The 20,784-nt window shown below is 39.1% G+C and overlaps 1 protein-coding gene across 5 annotated transcripts in view; it reads left to right on the forward strand.

Moving 5' to 3' along the window:
* The window catches only part of ccnh (cyclin H), a 38,897-nt gene extending 20,981 nt beyond the window's left edge, over nt 1-17,916 (forward strand). For 4 of the 5 annotated variants that reach the window (XM_059644763.1, XM_048528136.2, XM_048528138.2 and 1 more), the window contains 5 exons: nt 378-541; nt 2,605-2,675; nt 8,998-9,109; nt 15,485-15,545; nt 17,467-17,915. In XM_059644763.1, coding sequence (XP_059500746.1) covers nt 378-541; nt 2,605-2,675; nt 8,998-9,109; nt 15,485-15,545; nt 17,467-17,505 — 447 coding nt within the window. In that variant the 3' untranslated portion in view covers nt 17,506-17,915. Of the gene's footprint in view, nt 1-377; nt 542-2,604; nt 2,676-8,997; nt 9,110-15,484; nt 15,546-17,466 lie in introns of all 5 variants that reach the window. The other variant, XM_048528140.2, reaches the window with a different exon arrangement.
* The last annotated feature ends 2,868 nt before the right edge of the window (nt 17,917-20,784 follow it).

Raw genomic sequence — 20,784 nt, forward strand, 5'->3', positions numbered from 1 at the left:
CATGCCCAAACTGACTGATTAAAAATACCTAGAGAGGATATGTGCTCTTGCTCTCTACTCTTGCACCACGAGCACCACCCCACATTTTCTTCAGTGACACTTTCTTCATATAAGATGTAAAATTTTGCACTGTTAACCTATCTAAAGGTTACAAGGATCAGTCTGTGTGTTGATTACAATTTGTAGTTGCTTCGGAAAAGCAGCAATAAATCACATGACTTTTCCCCCAAATAAAAATGGATGATTTCCATTGAGTTTCAGATTTGAAAAGTGAAAAAAACCCACTTTTTTAAAAGATGAATTACTACGTTAGTAAGAGATGAAAGTTGTGGAAATACATTTCTCTTGATAATTATTGCTGTTTCCTTTCTGTTTAGGCTCGATGCTCAGTGGTAGAAAATCCAGAAGCCTTGCGAAAAACGGCAGATGAGTTTCTGAGCAGAGCAACTACAACTGATGTTGGTCTTCTCTTTACACCATCACAAATAGCAATAGCAGCTATTCATTTCAGTGCCTCCAGGGCAGGCATTAATCTGGATAGGTACTGGTACCCTTCAGTATTTCAACTTGAGATATTTCAATGAGTTGCTCGAGGATAACTTGAAATGAGTGTTTGTAATAGAGGAAAATAGGAAGCTGAATTATTGATACACTGGATATAAAACCTTAAATGTGCAGGAACCAATTTTTTTGCACTATCTGGGAGGTTGATTACGTATTAAATAAGGTGGAAATACCATGGAGGAATTAGTAATGGAAGTTACACTTAGTTTGTCGTACATTGTTTGATGAATGAAATTCTGGAGTTCTAGACAATTCCACATGGTTTAAAAATTTGTAAGCAGTTGTGACTATCGAAAAACTTCAGAATATATCTGAAGTTAGAATCAAATCAGCTGTGATCTTATTGGATGGTGGAGCGAGCTTGTTCTTTATTTGTATGTTTGTAGTATGTTCTCTACTTACTGGTTTGCGGATCCTGGCTTGATCCTAACATCCTTAATTAGAAACAATTAATTGTTATGAAGCTCCTTCATTGTTAGTGTTTTGGGAATTCATGTTTAAGGGATTGTGTTAATTTTGAGTACTGAGTAAGTACCTGGCTTTTAAACATGGAAAGGGCACTGGGACACTCTTTTTCTTCAAAACTATTTATTAAAATTTCATGGTTTAGCCTAACTAAACCGCCAAGTCTGTGGAACCACTGGATTCATGGGAAATCATGTGTCTGTGTTTATAGCTGTCATTAGCTGTGGCAATTGTTATATTGCTGGGAATTCAAATGTGCTACAGCCTGCTGTGAAATGGAGGGGTGAAGGGGAGAGAGCAAGCAGATGAGAGAGAGAGAAAAAAACTACTTTGCTTATCCTGTGCTTTTCTGAGAAGGAGTCCAGTGGGAGACTAAAAAAAGAATACAGTTTTTACTCCTGAAAAAACTCTGACTTCTTAACAAATCTCGAATGAACTATGATCCAGTGATGGTTGTCTATGTTTTGTAGCACCGTTTATATGTACTAGGAATCTGACTAAAAACCATCATACTCTCTCCATCAGGTACTAATCATAATTGGCCAAAATGATTTTCTTACATTCAAGGTTAATCTCTGGAGAAAGTTTTTTTTTTTAAAGATTGGGGTGTGTGTGTGGACATGTTGGGATTATTTAAAGGGGCAAGTATTTTTACTTGGTATTTCAGACTCTTCTTCAGTAAAGATATGAAGCAGATTGAGTCCTATTGTCACAGTAAATCAGTAATTGTTTTTCAAAGCAACTGAAGTGATGGATCTTTTTATTGTAAACCTAATATAGCTAAAGTATATAATTGGCCATTTCGATAACTAGGTAAAGCATTTACACTTATATTGTGAATTACAAAACAGTGAGACTAGAAGAGCCTATACTCTCCTCCAACCTCAGTTGAAGCACAATGCAGATGACTGTACTTAAGAAATACAGAACTGTTTATGATTTTTTTATCACAACAGTATGCAAAAGGATTTCTGGAATTTGTAGAACATTTAAGACCATATAAAAAGTAGGAACAGGAGTAGACTGTTCAGCCCCAGAGCCTGCTGTGCAATTCAATAGGATCCTGGCTGATCCAACATGCCTCAAACCCACACCACTTTATTGCATTTTCCCTGTATCCCATGATTTCTCCTACTGATCAAGAATCTATCTCCTGCTTAAGTATACACAAGGACTCAGCCTCCACAGCCCTCTGTGACAAAAATTCCAATGATTCATAACCTTCCGAGAGAAGACATCCCCCCCCCTCTCATCTCAGTCACAAATTGTCACCTCTTTATTCTGAGACTAGTCAAACAATTGTAATAAAAACAGCGTGGGTGAATGTTCTAAGGGGTTATTATAACTTCTAAGGAACATAAAAGCTGAGAGATGTAATCTGAACATTTTTGTTTTGGAAGCAATAGATTCTGATCGATCTGAAATTTTTTTTCATGTTTTGTTATTTGTCACTGTTGGAGACAGTTGTGTTTGCTGTGTTTGACACTATTATATTGACATGAGTAAATTTCATACACTAGCAATCATTTAACTATTGTATTAATCTTTGTTTTAATTTTGTATTTCGTACTTTAGCTACTTAACAGAATGCCTTATGCTGAAAGACAACAATGAATGCCTGTCAAAACTGGTTGAAGTAATCAGACGTAAGTAATCTTGCAGTTTCTATGGTAGGTTGAATTTACATTACCTGAAATAGTTGCTACTAAATTGAGATTAATTAGCTGTGTAATTTGACAGTTTTTGCTTCAGTGTTAACAAGTTTTATGGAGAACGTTTTAAAAGTTCAATTACAGTATTTGGAATATATTTCTGCCAATGCCCCATTAATCTCACTTCAAATTCCCATCACAGAATTGGACTGCTGAAGCACAAACAATGAGCCATAAAGTCTGCCTAATCCAAATTTCTATTTTGTTTTAGTGTTCTTAGTTTATAAGAAATTGTAGTCCAATTTTCAAAGAATGTCTGTCCAATGCTACATCAACTTACAGCAGAGAATTCCAAAGTTTTAACACCTTTTGTGTAAATATTTTATTCTAACCTTTAATTCTTTTTTCCAACTACTATATCTTAATTTTCTAGCATTATTGTCTTACTGATGATCACTATTTAACCTATCCTAATTTCATAATATTTTAAACCTCATAATTTTATCATCTCTGGTGAATTAGTCACAATTCTTCAAGTCAAACTTTAAAACTGTAACTTCTTATCCTCTGTCTGTTTATCAATCTACACAGTACTTCCTTCAAATTTTTTTATCTTTCCTATCTCAGATTACAGGCAATGGAATCATAAGGTTGCCACAAAATACATGGTCCTGTGGTAGCTCTTTGAAAGACCTATCAAATAAGTTCTAGCCTCTGCTCATCCCTTCATATTCCAGCAATTTTCCTTTGCAAACAATATTTTACAATGAAGGTTATTGTTAGTTGCTGAAAATAGTTAAATAATGTGTATGTAGACTTTTGAAAGGTGTTCAATTAAAGAATCCCAATAGACATTAAAAGATTTGCGGTGAAATTAATGGGGCATTGGCAGCTTGGATTGGGACAGAAAACCAGACGATATTACTGGCTGATTGTAAACCTCACTTCTATTTGTAAACAGTGATATTCCCTAAAGATTGAGAGAGAGACTAATTTTTTTTTAAATGTGTGCTTATATAAAGGGCACGATTTTAACCTTTTGAGAATGATATGAAACTCAAAAATATATTGCATTGGGAGAAGGGTTTTAGCTAATTTTAAGAGGGCATTGACTGTTAAAATGAGCAGATGCAGTGCTGATGAATTTTAATGTAGAAATTATGGGGTGCTTATTATTTATAAGCAGAGACTTTGGCTTCCTTGCTTTTGTATCCATTCTAAGGCTTTACAGCTTTTCAGTTAGGCCTCAGCTGGAGTTAATATGGCCAGTACTAAGCATCACACTCTAGGAAGAATGTTGCGATCTTTTGATAGAATGTTTATCAGAATGAATTAGAGAGGGAGATATTTATGTAGAGAAGAGAAGTTGAATTGTTCTAGGAGCACAGATGGTCAAGGGGAATTTTAAAGCTTGTGTTCAAAATTGCAAGAACCAGCGTATGTATGTGCACGCATAGATACACACACAACACATACCAGAAGATGATGTTAACTTGTTGGAAAATCAGTTGCAAGGTTGTTCAAGAACAGCAGATAGTGGAATGTTGATAGTTGAGCAGTCATTTTCAAAATTTTTCACTTGTTAGCTGAAATTCCTTTGCTCTGTTACCTTTTGAATAGGTTTTCTAATTGGCTTCCAGAACTGAGTAAGAGAGTTCCTTACTTGCCACACAGGAGTGACTAGTGGATGACTTTCACAGTACGCTCGTGCTTGAGTGCAGATAGTTGACACATGTACCTCATCCCATTATCACATGCAGACCAGTGTGACACTCTCCTTTAAGTTCTATCCTCGTGTATTCTTGAAAGGGGAAACCATGTGTCTGTCACCCAGATGCCACTGGATTTAACTCTGTTGTCTACTTTAGGTTGTAGCTGTAAATTACAAAAACTTTTCTTAAAAAGAAAAGTCCAGTATGTCTGTAGGTGCTCAGGGTTATGATCTGTGGCCGTGACAAAATGTGAGGGCTTTTAATAGAATAAATAAAAAGAAACCTTTTTATCTCAGTAGGATGATGATCATTAACTGAAGGATACATATTTAGCATAATAAGCACCAGAGAGGAGATGACAGTTTTAATGTCACGTGAATGCAATTTGGAATTCACTGCAGTGAAGGCAGTTTCATTAGCTTTTAGAAAAATGTTGCTTCCTTTTTCAAGTAAATACCCAAATATGGCTATGGGAAGAAAGCAAAGAAGTGGAACTTCTAAAAAGTTGGTAGAGACAGGAGGGCCAAATAGACTCCCTTCGCATTCTGAGGTTTTGTGATTCCAATTTGATTCTCCCTCCATTGCAGCCCATCGTAATACTACTCGCAACCTACCTAATATGAGTGCTTTCTTAAGTCCATGCATTTGTATTCTGTACCTTTTAGAAAGGAACCCCAGGAATCTATTTGCCTTTCCATATGCTTTATTGTGTTATCTGTAAATCAGTGTCACCTTGTCCTACATGCATTTCAGAAATAATATGAAGCTTATGAAGCACATTTTCTAAACTGCATTGTATCTGCTCAGCTTGCACTTATTTCTACATCCAACAGTCTTATATAAACCATTTCAGGACACCAGCTGTTATCTTTGTCTCTCCTTACAACAATTTAGACAACTCTGACCAGAATGTTATGAATGAATTTCCTCAGGTGTCCCACAATGAACCTTCTAGTATGGTCACTGAGTGGTGGTTAGCCTAATTCTCTGTTGTCATCCTGTGGCCTCTTGTTAATTGTCTGTCTGTATTCAATCCTCCTAGGCTTATTTCACTTGTTGGGTCAAGATACCGAATTAATTTTCCAAATTAGCTAAATGAAGGCTATTGACCACTGACACCCCTACCCCGAATGTTGTGGCTAGGCCATTAAGGAGTTTCCTTTTCTTTAATTTATTAACTGTTTGTGGGCCCCATCTACACATACCACATTGTCTGGTGAGTTGTACCACAGGTATTCTGGTATGTTTTCAGTTGTGACTGCGTTACATTTTTGGATACGGTCAGTATAGTAGTTATACGCTATACACAATAAATGTTTTGTAAGGGTTGCACCGCTTTCTAGGAGCAGCTACTCTGGTGCACTTACCAAAAAGAAGAGTAATTCCAGTAAATATCTTGGTCAATTTTCTGACATCATGTTCCACATAACATTCTGAAAGTGTCAAATCGTTGCAATTGTCATACATTCCAGGCACCCCGTTTTTTAAAAGAGAAAACAGTGAGGACAACAGAATAAATTTGTCCAATATGGGGATGGCAGATTGTGCCCTTGTGCCTGGGGACCTTTAAAGCTGTTTCCATTACGGAGTTGTCCCTGTCATCAGCATATAAGCCGTGGCTTGTTTTCCTTCCAGCTGCTGTTGCCAAGATGGGAACCTGGATGTTGGCCCCTTATTCCAAACTTCCCAGTGCCAAGTTGGAATTTTAGGTGCCCAACAGCCCCAAATGAAATGACCGGTTTGGCCGTAGTTATAGCGCAGATTGGGTTTTGAGGTTAACTTGGAGGAGTTCTCCACTTCTAGAGGCAGGGGACTGGTATGGACAGAGAGTCTGTCTGGGACTCCTTAGTGAATGCCTGCCTCTTCCATCATTTCTCTAAGTTGGAAGGGTCTATAGGAAGTCCAGACCACACTGACGTGCATGCGCTGTGGTTTCAGCTGTGGGTCAGGGCTGGTGGTTGAAGGTGTAGTCACCCAGGAGAAAGGCAGCAGGGATCCCCATTTGTGTGTCAGTTTGAGGCCTCTTGTTCTCTCCCTGGGGAAGTAGAAACCCAAAGGTACACATTATCCCGTTCTGGGCAGAGGCTTGGTTCACTAGGAACAGTTTGTTCCTGGCACTTTGAATGTTTCCTACTAGGGCCTGATGTGCATTGCTCTGCATTGCAGGCTTGGACAACCTATATGGCTGCTCGAAACTCCCTACCCTGTCATTCCTGTTTGTCAATGTTTGCTGAGGCTGCCTCTTGGTCCTCAGTAGCCCTTCTGTCATTAGAACAGGTTCTTTCCAGTTGTGATTGCAATGCCTTGTATGAATCAGATTTTCCTGTATTCTGGTGTCCTGCTCCTTAACAAGTGTTAACTTCTCCAGTTCATCAGCAGTGATTTTCTAATCGCTCTTACAGCAATCAAATATTAGCTAGTCACCTACGGTATTCTTGTAGACTACATGCTATTGCTATTGCTGTGGTTCTCTTAGTGGCCACCGTTCCTGTCATGTGTTTCTTGTCATATGTCTTGGACCATGGAACCTGGGGTCCAGGGCCACCCTAGGCTGCTACAGAATTCTGTCCATTTGGGCCACTTCCTTTTAAAAAGGTATTGTCTGAGAGTGTACTCCTGTGTCGGACGAGTGGAAACTTGAACTATTTTGCTCGCGAGCATATTATTGGAGTGTTCATTACTGGATTTCTCCTAAAAGTTGTTTCCTCAATTCTTTGGAATTCAAAGGTCCTTCAATTCTCTTGAACTTAAAATAAAGTTCCTTTGACTCTGAAAGTAAAGAATGACTTTCCCTCAACTCTGTCCCCACCAAATATTCTTGGGATAGGGGAAACAAGATGTCAAAGTAGAGAGTAAATTTCCCTCTACGCGTTCAAACTCAAAGTAAACTAAAAATCATTTGTATTCCTGAGATGCTGCTGGGCCTGCTGTGTTCATCCAGCCTCACATTTTATTACCTAAAAATCAATTCTCTTAGCTTTATCCCCATTGAACACTCCCAGAACAAGGACAACAAGGGTTTAAAATTCAGAGGAAAATTTCTTCTACTCATTGGAACTAAAAGTACATAAAACAAAGGTCCCCTCACATCAATCCCGTCTGACACTTTTGGGACAGGGACAATGGAGTGTTAAAATAAAGCTCCTTGGTTTGTTCGAGGAGTCTGAAATGTCCCGAGGTTTTTACGCCAGGCAAACATCTGACCCCTTCTAGGCTGACTTCCTCACAGTCCCTCTGTATCGCATTACTTTTCTTCAGCTTGTGCTTTGCTTGCTCTGGCTGTAGAGCACCTGGCTTTTATTGTGCATGTCACAGTTCAAGGTACCTGGTTTATGGCTCAATGTGTGTGATCAGTGCCAGCCTCTCGCATATTCAGTTTGTATCCTGACCTTCGCATAGGGCAGCTGCCCTCTTAACAACCAGCTCAGGGTGAACACGCAAGATACCAGGCAGTTTGGATTCAAAAGACCATGAGGGTCATTTCAAACCAAAGCCTGTTAACATGGATGCCAAAGTTGGCTTTGTCTCTTTTTAAAACAATTTAAACACCAACTAGAATGTTATGAATGAATTTCTCTAGGTGTCCCACAGTACTAAAGCAGTCAAATGAATATGACCATAAGCTGGCTCTCATGCATGACAATGTTACAATAACTTTTCTACACTAAACACGCTGTCTCTAATCCTATATGACATTTTAAGGTTACAGTACTTCCCGAGTCTCTCCTAGATTTATGCAGATACTGTCTCTCTGGGTCTGCAAAGCTGCTTTCTTGCTTTCTTCCTCTGGATGGTCAGCTGCTCTCTGCCTCTTGCCATACTGGTCTCCTCAGAGCTTCCAGTAGCCGTCCCAAGAAGGTCTGCAGGTGAACCTTTTTTTTGTATATCTTTTTAGATAGTTTTCTGGAAGTTTCTATTGTTCCAGCCAATCAGGGAGATACACAATAGTTTGAAACAGAGGCAATCATTTGGATGACGTGCTACTGTTAGATACTTTGTGTAGCAGGATCCTAGTACTTTTCTGTCTGGGCCCTCCTTTGTCATAATGGATTAGTTATTTGCAGGGGGGGGTCACTTGTTGAGGATAACTGTTGCTTTTACATTATCATAATGTGATTAATACCTGGCTGTTGTGTTTAGAGTGCAGGTTCTGTGATTTTGGAATTTTACTTGGTCTTACTGTTCGGCCAAGTTAGCAGCCAGTGTTTTAGCAGCCAGGATAGCTGCTACACTGCCCCCTCCTACGCCACAATATTCATGTCCATAATTTATGCATACAGTACATAAGAGCAAGCCTGTCCATACACCTGTGAGAAACATTATTAGAGAAACTGTTTTTTACTCTTACCCTTTGCTAATATACATCAACTAGCACTCTACGTTCTATGTTCCATTGACTTTAGTAAAAGCCTTTTCGTATAGTATCCATTATATCTATATAAAGCACATACACATGTTTTTTTTTAAAGAAACCGTGTCATTTTTATCTGGTAGTTCAATTACATTTTTAAAAACCCCAGTCCTATAATTTACATTTTAATGTTTTCTCTAAAAACTTGGAGAGAAAATTCTAATGCTATTATATGATGATTAATACTGAGCAGGTATAAAGACTCTGGTGAAGAAATATGAACCTCCCAAACTTGAGGAAGTGAATCTTCTGAAGCAAAAACTTGAACATATACATAGCTTGGATCTTGGCATCGTTACAAGTTTGTAAGTATTGACAAGAAGAAAGTAAAAATCAATCAGGTTTCAATGACTTCATTAACATCAGCTAGATTTTAGCTTATATTGATAAGTCAAAGATGATAGATAAAATTCTAATTGAACAATGGAGGAGATAGTTTCAGCACAGAGAGAACGTTAAACGAGAACCAGGCTGAACATTGAATGTTAGAGGCAAAGTGTGAAAGGAAATGAGAAATAACTGCAGAGAGGCCAGTACCCCATCTCCAAGCCACCCTCCATTTGCTTGTGCACAATATACTGGCTGTTATGCCTGCCAGCTCAAAGTCAGTCCCCAGAACTGAGGAGAATCTAAATACCCTGCTTTTATTGGTCAGCCAATGTATCCTGATTGGCCTAGGTTAATAACCTCAATCAAGGACCGTGTAGTTAACAAGGTCCATCCGGTTCCAGTCACTATATTCCGCCCCCCCCCCCCCCCCCCCCCCCCCCCCCCCCCCCCCCGACTAAGTCAGGGAATGTAGGCCTGGTCTATCTCTTGGAGCTTTTGCTGTGACAATTTTGCCCCAGGTTTGGTTCCTCTGATTCAGACTCTGACATGGGCGGAGTGTACCGGACTGCAACTCGTCTCTTGGTCCGAAGCTTCTCAGGAGAGTTTCCTTCTCTTCTTCCAAAGGCAATGGTATTGAGGCTGCATCCATCTCGGACTCCAAAGTTTCCATGATACTAGATAGAAGGGGAGAACCTACGGTTTCTAACAGGCCTTCTGGCTGTTGTGAGGAGCCAGGGATGTTTTGCTCCTGCCCCATTTGCGAGGTAACAGCTTTCAGGTGATCCACGTGTTTGTTCAGGACTATCTCACCTACCCTTACTTCATAAGTCATGGGACCTGACCTTGCATCAACCTCACCTTGTAACCAGACAGGGCCGTTTCCATGGCTCTGGCGCCAGACTTCTTCATCTGAATTAAATTGTCTTTCGTGCTTTAAGGAGGCATGTGGCTGGCATTGGCGTTCCTTCAGCTGTTTCATCCTCCACCTCTTCCCCCACCACCAGGTCTGGGAACAGCTAGTTTAATTTAGCAAGGAGTCTACTCCAAATCAGCAACTCTGGAGTTATCTGTTGTTGTGTGAGAGGCAGCCCTACAGTTTGGTATCAAGTGTCGCTGTAGGCTGCTTCTTTAAGCCTGCCTTCGTCATTTGGACCACTCTTTCCACCAGACCATTGGACGGTGGATGGTCTGATATACCAAATACCATTCAACTTCAGGAAATACTCATTCCATGCTGGTAAATAACGTCCTGTAGTCCATGACCAATATTTCCACGAGTCTTCATATTGTGACTGATACTTGCAGCTTCTCAGTTGTTATCCCGGAGTTTGCCGAATGGACTTTATGCATGTCCAACAACTTTGAATGGGCATCCACAATTACCAGGAAAATTCAACTCCTGAAAAGGACCAGCATAGTCAACATCTAACTGAGTCTAGACTTTACCTGCTCATCCCCATGAAGGTGGGACCGCTGCTGGTAGCATTATTTTTGTCATTGTTGGCACTGTGCCACCAAGGCTGCTATGTTGGCATCCAAACCTGGCCACCAATTGTAGCTTCTTTCTAGCATCTTCATCTTGGAAACACTTGGATGATGCTGGTGGAGCTCAGCCAGTGCCTGGTGCCAACCTTTATTCAGGACAATCTCTGTTGTTCCTCAAAAGTGTTGCGACAACCTCTGCAGTGATCTGGTCTCGCTGAATGTAGAAAGGTTTCAGTCCTGGTTGCGATGGCCCTTCTGTCTCCCCCATTACTAACAACTGTTTTAGTTTTGCCAAGACAGGATCTTTTTTTGTCCACAGTCAGATATTCTCAGGTCTTGCCAGTGGTGACTGGAAGGGTGTCTAGGAAGTTTAAAACCAGAACAGGCTCTTCCGGGGAGGGAACCAGCAGGGGAGTATTTGCCTGTGGGAGACAGCTCAAGGCTGTCTGCATTTGGTTTCTTTGATGATGCTCTAACTTGTACATGCTGAAAATAAGGCCCCACCACTGAATTCTGCTGGAAGCTATGGGCAGAACCACCTCATCTTCCTTCAGTGGCCCTAGCAGGGGTTTCTGATCTGTTACTATGACAAACTCCTGTCTGTAAAGGTACTGATGGAACTTCATCACAAGAAAAATGATTGCCAAACCTTGCTTCTCTATCTGGGCATCATTAATCCAAAGTCCGAGAAGCATAGGCTAATCAGGAGTTCCTCTCCATTGGGCCACCAGTGAGCCAAAGCTATCCTGTTACTGTACGAGGGCGCATCACATGTCTTCACTACCTTTTGCATTGGATCGTAGTGGGCCAACCCCTTGGGTGGTATTAGCTGCTTTTTCACTTCCCTAAGGGAGGGCTACTACCTGGCTACCTGGTCATTTCCAAGGCTGACCTCTTTGAATAGCAGGTGTAAGAATGCCAAGATTTTGTATAATAATTTATTCCTCAAAAAAGACCTAAGCACTGGTACGGATGTGGCAGCCAGGGCTCCTTTGACTACCTTCATTTTATCTTCATACAGCTGTAACGTGGTTCTGTCGACCCTAACCCAAGTAGGTCACTTGGTGCCTAAACAGATTTTTTTTTCTCCCCTTCTAAGGTGTACGCTCACCTAAGAGGAATGTTTGAGCACTATATCCAAGTTCTCTCAATGCTCATTATTGGTCTTTCCTGTTATTAGTGCATCATCCAGATAATTGGCAACCTTACAAGGTAGCTGTTGTAAATTGTTCTCTACAGTCCACTGGAAAAGGACATAGGCTGATGATACCTCAAATGGCAGTCTTGTATATTGATAAACCCTTATGAGTATTAATTAAGTGCACTTCTGGGACTCATTATCCAATCGCTGTTGCAGGTAGGTATGATTCATGTCCAGCCTTGTAAAAGACAGCACCCCCACCCCTGCTATGGGCTGTTCTAGGGTCTCCCAGCCCAGGATATGCCCTGTGTGAGGTTCTGCAAAATCCTACACTCAAATGGGATTCCCCAAGCTCTGGACAGGTGAGAAAGTCCACTTTCATAGGGATGCCATGTAGCTCACGTGCTCCACTTGCTGCATTTACTAATGACATGGACAGTTGTAGTGCCTGTTTGAAGTCTAGTTGAACTTCAGCTAGTAGGTGCTTCTGATGATTATGTCATTAATCCCAAGCACCAAACGGTGTCTCAGCATCTCACTCAATATTAACTCAAAATCACGTGCCTATGCCAGTCGTCTCAACCACGTCAATAATCCTGATACAGAATTGTCTGGTTCTCTAACAGTTGAATAAAACCAGTAGCGTCCCAGAAGTAGAGAAGGTTTGGCATTGTAATATTCCAACTCCATCAACTCTTGAACAAAAACCACCTCATCTTACTTCAGTAGCCCTAGCAGGGGTTTCTGATCTGTTACTATGACAAACTCCTGTCCGTAAAGGTACTCGTGAAACTTCGTCACACGAGAAATTATTGCCGTACATCAGTAACAAGAACAGAAGTTGCTGGAAAAGCTCAGCAGGTCCGGCAGCATAGGAAGAAGAAATCAGAGTTAATGTTCCGAGTCTGGTAACCTTTCCTCATATGCTGCCAGACCTGCTGAGCTTTTCCAGCAACTTCAGTTCTTGTTACTGATTTACAGCATCCTCAGTACTTTGTTTTTATTTAGTATCCATCAGCTCTTGGAAGGTTTTAGTGTCTTGGGAAAGTTAAACTTTTTTTTAAAACCAAAAATGCATTTTATTTACAAAACCGTGCTTTTCATCTGCCCCAATGTCATTTGCTCAGAAAAAAAATCACATTCATCCCACATACTGGCCTACACTTTGATGGCAAGATTGAAGGAGTCCAGCTTCCCAAATAAAGGCATGAAGCCTTACCCCGCTACTCCAAGACAACTGTTGCAAGCAAATGTTTTCAGGGACATACTGTTTTCTTCTGTCACCACTGAAATAACTGCAGAGATCAATATCCTGCACCAAGTCACCCTTTATTTACTTGTGTACGCTTGTAGCCAGCCAGCTCGGAGTCAGTCCCCAGAACTGATTCTAATCCCCTGTTAATTTTGGTCAGCCGGTACATCCTGATGGGCCCAGGTTAACAGCCCCGATCAAGGACCTTGTACTCAGAGGTCCACCTGGTGCCAATCACTACAAACTTAAAATAACTCCATAAAAATAGACACTTTAATAGAACGTTATTGTTTATTTTGAGGGTGATTGTATACAAAAGTAGGAAGATTATGCTTCAGTCATATTGGGCATTAGTGAAACCACATTAGAGTACTGTACACCATATTGGTGGTCTTATTGCAAAAAAAATGTAAATGTATTGGAAGAACTTAAGAGAAGGTTTAATACTAATACCTGGAATGGGTGGTTTCTTATGAGGAAGGGTTGGACAGGCTACGCTTGTATTGCTATAAGTCTAGAAAAGAAGCGATGACTTGATTGGAAAACGTAAGCACCCGAGAGGTCTTGGCAGGATGAATGTGGAAAGGGGAATCTAAAATTAGGGGTTATTGACTTAAAGCTAATGGTTATCAGTTTTGAAACATAGGAATCTTTTTGTCTGACAATTGAGAGTCCTTGGAAGTTTTCCCAAAAGGGAGGTAACTTCAGAGTTTTTGACTATTCGTGCAGAGATAGACAGATTCTTGATACGCATGGTGAAAAGTATCGGGAATTAGTGGAGTCATCAGAGCAGTCATGGTATTATTGAATGGCAGAGCATACTCGAGGGACGGAGTAGCCTATTCCTACTCTTAATTCATATATGATCACACAAAATATGAGAAGACTGGGAGTTAACATTGAAGACATTCAGATGGGCTTCTATTGGCATATACATCATAAGAATGTGGTAAAAAAAGATTGCCAATTGTTATCAAAGACAGGGCAGTTACGTATGGAAGCAGATGGCATGGCTGAGGCACTTAATGTGTAATTTGCGTCTGCCTTTATCAAGGAAGAAGATGCTTCTAAAGTCATACTGAAAGGTGGCAGTTCATGTACTGAAAGGGTAAAGATTTGATACGGGAAGGCTGCTATACTTAAAAGTTCATAATTCACCCAGACCGGATGAGATACATCTAAGGATATTGAGGAAAGTAGGGGTGGAAATTGTGGAGGTATTGGCCTTAATTTTCTAATTCTCTTTTAGATGTAGGATGGTATCAGAGGACTGGAAATACTAAATATTACACTTTCCTTCAAAAAAGGGACATTAAGAATTACCCAGGAAACAGACCAGCCTGTTTCACCTTGGTAGTGAGAAAGCTTTTACAAAGTATAATGCATCACAAAATTAAAAGTTATTGGAACAACTTTGGACTAATTTAAGGATTAGAAAATACAGCACTGATTTGTTAAGGGCAAATCATGTTTAATCAATTTTATTGCATTTTTTGAATGAGCAACAAGATGTTGATAAAGTTATGTGTACATACATCATGCATAGATTTTTTTTTCAATTTCACAGAACTTGATACAAAATTATGCCATTCACCTCATCATGTCTGCAGTGGCTCTGGGCACAAATTTCCTGAAGGCATTTGATAAAGTGCCTATTAACAGACTTGTCAGTGAAGTTGAAATCCATACAATGTAATGGACAGTGGCAGCATTGGTGCAATGTTGGCACAGTGACAGGAAATGGAGATTGGTGTTAAATGATAATATATAAACATTTCCCATTTATTGATATTTGAATTCCAGCCTTTCTCAATATATATGATCAATGTAGACTTAAGAGTACAGGACAATTTCAGAATTTGCAGATGCATAAAACTTGAAAGTATTGTGAACTGTAAAGTGGATCATGATAAACTTTGAGTGTGCATAGGCTAGTGGAATTGGTACATATTGCAGCATTTTTGTGCTGAAAATGTGAAATGATGATTGCATTTCTTTAAGGGTGCTTAACTGGAGCAAAGATCACATCATAAGGAAAATAAGTGGATTAATAGATATCTATAACGATTGATAATCTATTAGTTTAGAAAATTCCAAACAGTCAAAACCAGTTTATTTTCTGCTGGCCATGAGTTTTTTTCTGTTTTCTTATTTCTCTGATATTACGTTGCTGATAGAGATTGAATGGGAAACACTTGGTTATGATGTGTCAGCTGGCATGAAATGTGGGACACCTTGATGAACCATTGGGCCTTTTACTTGTCCATCAATTCAGTGTGTTTGTTATCTGACACTCAAATTACAGTTATGAGGAATATAAAACAATAATTGCACTGTTTTGTTTGGACAATTAATTATAATTGCACTTCTATTGCAGCTGGAAGAGATTTTTATACTTGTTCTCCATTTACATGTTATAGTATGCAGTCAGTAAGTATTTGTTATCCAACATTGCTTCTCTGTTGAAAACAGAAAGAAGAGGAAAGGTTATGAAGAAGATGGAACAATTTCCAAAAAATCAAAACTGGAAGAGGTTAGTGAGGCTCTTTTGTAATGTAAAACCAGAAGAACTGTGAACGCTGTAAATCAGAAACAAAAACACAAATTGCTGGAAGAGCTCAGCGGATCTGCCAGCATCTGTGGAGAGAAATCAGAGTTAATATTTTGTTGACTGAGGAAGGGTCACTCGACCTAAACGTTAACTCTGATTTCTCTCCATAGATGCCGCCAGGCCTGCTGAGCTTTTCCAGCAATTTATGTTTTGGTTCTTTTGTAATGTAGTTTGCTCAGCATTTTGCAGTAACATAAAGATTGTGTCACTACAGAATATACAAAATGATGTGAAATATCAACGAGAGATAATAGGAACTACAGATGCTGGAGAATCCGAGATAACAAAGTGTAGAGCTGGATGAACACAGCAGGCCAAGCTGCATCTTAGGAGCAGGAGCACTGATGTTTCGGGCCTAAACCTTTCATCAGAAGAGTCTAGGCCTGAAACGTCAGCTTTCCTGCTCCTGAGATGCCGCTTGGCCTGCTGTGTTCAAACAGCTCTACACCTTGTTATCTTGAAATATCAATACTTTGTTTCCTTAGTTTGTACGTTTTGTACATGGATAATGTTCTTTAGATTGGACAGCATCAACTGTGGGTTGTTAGGTTGGGCTAGTCCTTAGAATCCTCAAAATCACTGATCATACTGCATTGCTTGCTGACTGGATTAAAAAGTTAATGGAAAAAGCTAATGATGTAAGGAGGGTAGATCGTGGGAAATGCCCTTCAGCTTCTGTCACAGGTTTGACAAGGAAAAAACGTTACTACAGCAGTGAAAATGATTGTGCTATGAATTATGTTGATTATACCTCCATATTCAACAGATCCGTTAAGCAGAGACTCCTGAGATATACTAATACAGAACTACTCAAATCATTCATCAGCATAGTGCATCACTGTCTTGCTTGAAGCAGAAATCTGCTTGAAGTGAGACTCTTTATTAAAACACTATTTGGGAAAATTTTGTCAGTACTATTAAGATGTTAAAGTATTTGCGTGGCCAGACTTTAGGTGCATGCTGTTAAGAGTTATGGTTAACTTGAAAAGTACTGATATTGTTCATTGCCAATGTTTTTAAAAAAATGCTGTTCTCAATCTGGTTAGCTACTGACGTTCACTAGTATTGAAGATTCTACTCGATTACCTTTTTTGTTAACTCACTAAATCATAACTTGTGCTAATTTATATGCTTCCCAGTCTGTCTCTTCATGAGACGAGAAAAGCAAATACCATTAACTTAGGAGAAATTGTTTTTATTGGATGTTCATGATCTCAAATAGTGCTCATACCATTGTTGCTGAAATCTATCCATTGTTTTGATAAACCTTAGCTTAATTCTTTAATGTTTTCTTTGTCGTCCTTCCATTGACTCCAACTACTCTAAAACTCAGTTGATTACATATGATTACATATACCCATTACTACTAGCCCCAGTGCCCCTCAATGGATGGAAATAGATAGCTTCTTTTGAAAATGCTGCTCTCACTGCTGCGCTATGTTTCAACAACTATCTTCAGCCTTGGATAATGCACTACAGGCAGCATCCATGTTGCAAACTGGTCCCATTCACAAGTCAATTTATAAACAAGTTGAAACACAATTCAGGACAATATAAAATAGCCAGTCATAAGTACTAGAAAATATTTGTGTGTTGGGCCTTTAAAATTATTATTAATACACCCTGCATGCATAAGTTTGAGCGTTCATCTAAACTGGATTTTTGTAAATCTTGACCGCTTATATTCCAACTTGTCTATGTGTCCCGCTTCCTAAATCCTACTGCCTCTCCACTACTTTATCCATCTTTTAAGTAAAATTCTGATAATCTGTGGCTTTTATTTGTTTTATCTACTTTAAGTATTCTGGTGTCATCAGACATTGCATTTCTGTCTTATTTATAGGAGGAATGGAGTGATGATGATCTAGCTGATGCAATGTAAGTTGCCGTTGACTTACATTTTGGAAATATTCGTGGAGAATTAACTGCTGTGGTAGTCCTGTTAGATATTTATTTTGAGGCATAACATCCAGACACAAGTTTTGACTCAACCAGGTTGTGCTTTTGGAAAGAAGAGTTAAGATGCCAAATGAGGGGAACAAAGGCTGCAGACTGGAGGTGCAGACAGTACGTAGGTTGCATCAGATTTTTTTTCTGCAAATGGCATTTGATAGTCTATTTATTTTAACCTAAACAAAAGACACAAAATGCTGAAAGTACTGGGACAAACATCAAAGGAAATTTTAAATGATTGCATTGCTGAAGTGTTTGATTTGACAATATCAATATGTAATTTGTTTTGGAAGTATGTTTTACATGTCCTATTTTCATTCCATGTATTCAAAATAAAATTCATTGTTTCTGTGACTTAAGCCTTGAATATTTTTTCAATATGTCCTCGTTCTTCTGAGCTTCAAGAAATTGAGTGAGAATAAGGATTTTGATTTTGTTCATTGCTGAAAATATATGTTTTTTAAAAAGTTCTGCAGATTTGCTTGGCTGCAAGTTTTATCTTGCATACCCTGGAACTAATACAGAAAAATAATTTTTTTTACAACCTAAGATTACGTGAAATTGATTTATGTTAATCCCATCACCTCTATCACAATACTGAATAACTGCCTAGTGCAAACAATTTTAAGTAGATAATCTCCTCTTTCTATATACATGTTGTTAAACAGTTAAATCTGTAGCTTTATTAACCATTTTGATTTTGTTTGATGTATCTTTCTTTGCAACAGATTCGTTCCTATGAGTGTAAAGAAAATTAAGACTGCACTTCCACATATTTAGTCATCTCTTTAACTGTTGTTCAATATCAAGTTTAGCCTTCAGGCAGAAGGTTATTTGAGTTATTTCACTGTAAGTTCTGTAATCACTTGTAACTGAGCTTCCCAAATAGAATGAGAGTTTAGAGTTGTGAAAGCTGAGGTAGTTGCCAAGGCGCTCAGACTGAATGTTAATAGCTGTAAAGCCCCTTTATATAATTGTGCTTTATTCTGTTGGTAGCTTGCCTTTGCAGACGGATCTTCAAGATATGTTTGCTGCTGCAAAAAAGTCTGAAATATAAGGTTTTTCCTTCAAAAAGATGTATGTGCAGACTAAACAATTCCTCCCCAGCCACTTCTCTCTCACTCACTTGTTCCCTATTCAGGTACTGAAGCCATCCCTTCTGTCCTTCCAAGGTGTGTCTCAGTTTGAAATGAGAAAATGTTTGGAAAGTACTGTCCTAATGTCTTACTAAATGGAAGAAACCGTTATGCATAAAGGTTGTGCATGTGTGTGGTACCTTTAACATAGTGTCCCAACACACATCTAGGCAAAATCTCCCATTGGGCTGCATGAAGTTCAATTTTGAGGAACATGTTAAGGAGTATAGCAATGTGAAGAACTATGTAGAGAATTTCACAGGATAAGACCTACAGATTTGAAAATACAACTGATGGCATGATGAAGGAAATTGGAGATACAGGACTGTCTACAATTGATGGAATAAATAAGTTAACTTCTGGAGTTGTAGAGCTTTAGCCGGTAGTCCAGGATGATGATAAGGAACATGAAGTTGGGTATTTTAAATGAGGCTATCTTGGACTGTGAGACAAAGTCAGCCAATGTGCACAGAAATGATGGGTAAAGCAGGATTTGGAGAGGGATGTAAACTTTGACTGTAAAAATTTTAATGCAGTGCAAAAGTTAAATAAATGAAATGTCCAGTAGTGAAATTATAGGCTAGAATTTTTAAAGAATGACTTGTGTAATTCGAAAAAGTACATAGAAAACAGGAAGTAAAAGCTAGAAAATAGACATTAAAGGAACAAGTAATTCCCAATGCAAACATGTATTGAATAAAGTAGGTAATACCATAAGAAACAAGAACAAGAGTAGGCTGTTTGGCCCCTCAAGCCTGCATTGTCATTCAGTACGATCATGGTTGATCTGACATTCCTGCCCTTTTTCTTTAAAAGTCGATTCCCCTATTGATCAAGAATCGATCTCAGCCATAAATATATCCAGGACTCTGCCCCCACAGCCTACTGTGGCAAGGTGTTCCAAAAACACTCAACATCTTACGAGAAGAAATCCCTTCTTCCCTTAGTCTTAAATTGGTGACTCTTTATTCTGTGTCAATGCCCATTGTTCCTAGACTTTCCCATGAGGGGAAACATCCTCTCAGCACTTATCATGCCAAGCCGTTTAAGAATCTTGTATGTTTCAATGAGATCACCACTCATTCTTCTCAACTCCAGTGAGTCCCAAACTGTTTAACTCTTGCTCATAAGACAATCCCTCCATACCAGGAACAGTGTGGTGAACTTACTCTGAGTGGTTGACTGCTTTCTCTCTTGATGCTGCTGTTTCTGTTTTTATTTTGAACCTTCTCTGAACTGCTTCAAGTGAAATAATACCTCGTCCCAAATAAGGGGACCAAAACTGCCCATAGTCCTCCAGATGTTGTCTTACCAGCAGTAAGATTTTTTCACTCTTGTACTCCAACTCCCTTGAAATAAGGGTGAACATTCTGATAGGCTTCCTGATAAACTGCTGTATCTGTGTGCCGGTTTTCTGTAATTTGCACACGGGTACCCCCAAAGTACCTTTGTGTTCCAGTTTTTCTCTTTTTAAAAAAATTTCTGTTCTTTTGTTCTCCTTTCCAAAATGAACAACTTCACATTTTCCCAAATTATACTCCATTTGAAACTTGTTACCCACTTAACCCTATCAATATTTCTTTGTAAACTATTTGTATCTGTCATTTGGACATTTGGCTACAGTACATTTGTTTCCTTCCTCCAAGCCATTAATATATATTGTAAACCATTGCAGTCTTAGCACTGATCCCTGTGGAACCCATTGGTCACGGGTGGAGATAGGATTTCAGTTTTCCCGGTTATAGGGCATTAGAAAAGGGGTATTTGAAAAGGCTGGGTGTGATTAGTTTTTTTAAAAAAAGAACATGAGGGATGATATACGAGTAGATCATCACAGGTTGAACTTGAGTTGTATAAAGCATTTAATAGCCAGTTTTGTAGTTGCTGCTGTAATGTAGAAAATGAGGAACCAACTTTGCACACAGCAAAATGCCGTTAACTGTAATAAGACAGTGACACAATAATTTGTTTTGTGATGCTGACTGAAGAATAAATATCACCTATGAGATTGGGCAAAATACTCCTGACCTCCTTCAAAAGAGTGATATGATCTTTTGTATACATGTAAGTAA

Source organism: Stegostoma tigrinum, chromosome 3 (assembly GCF_030684315.1).
Source record: "Stegostoma tigrinum isolate sSteTig4 chromosome 3, sSteTig4.hap1, whole genome shotgun sequence".
NCBI classification, from domain to species: domain Eukaryota; kingdom Metazoa; phylum Chordata; class Chondrichthyes; order Orectolobiformes; family Stegostomatidae; genus Stegostoma; species Stegostoma tigrinum.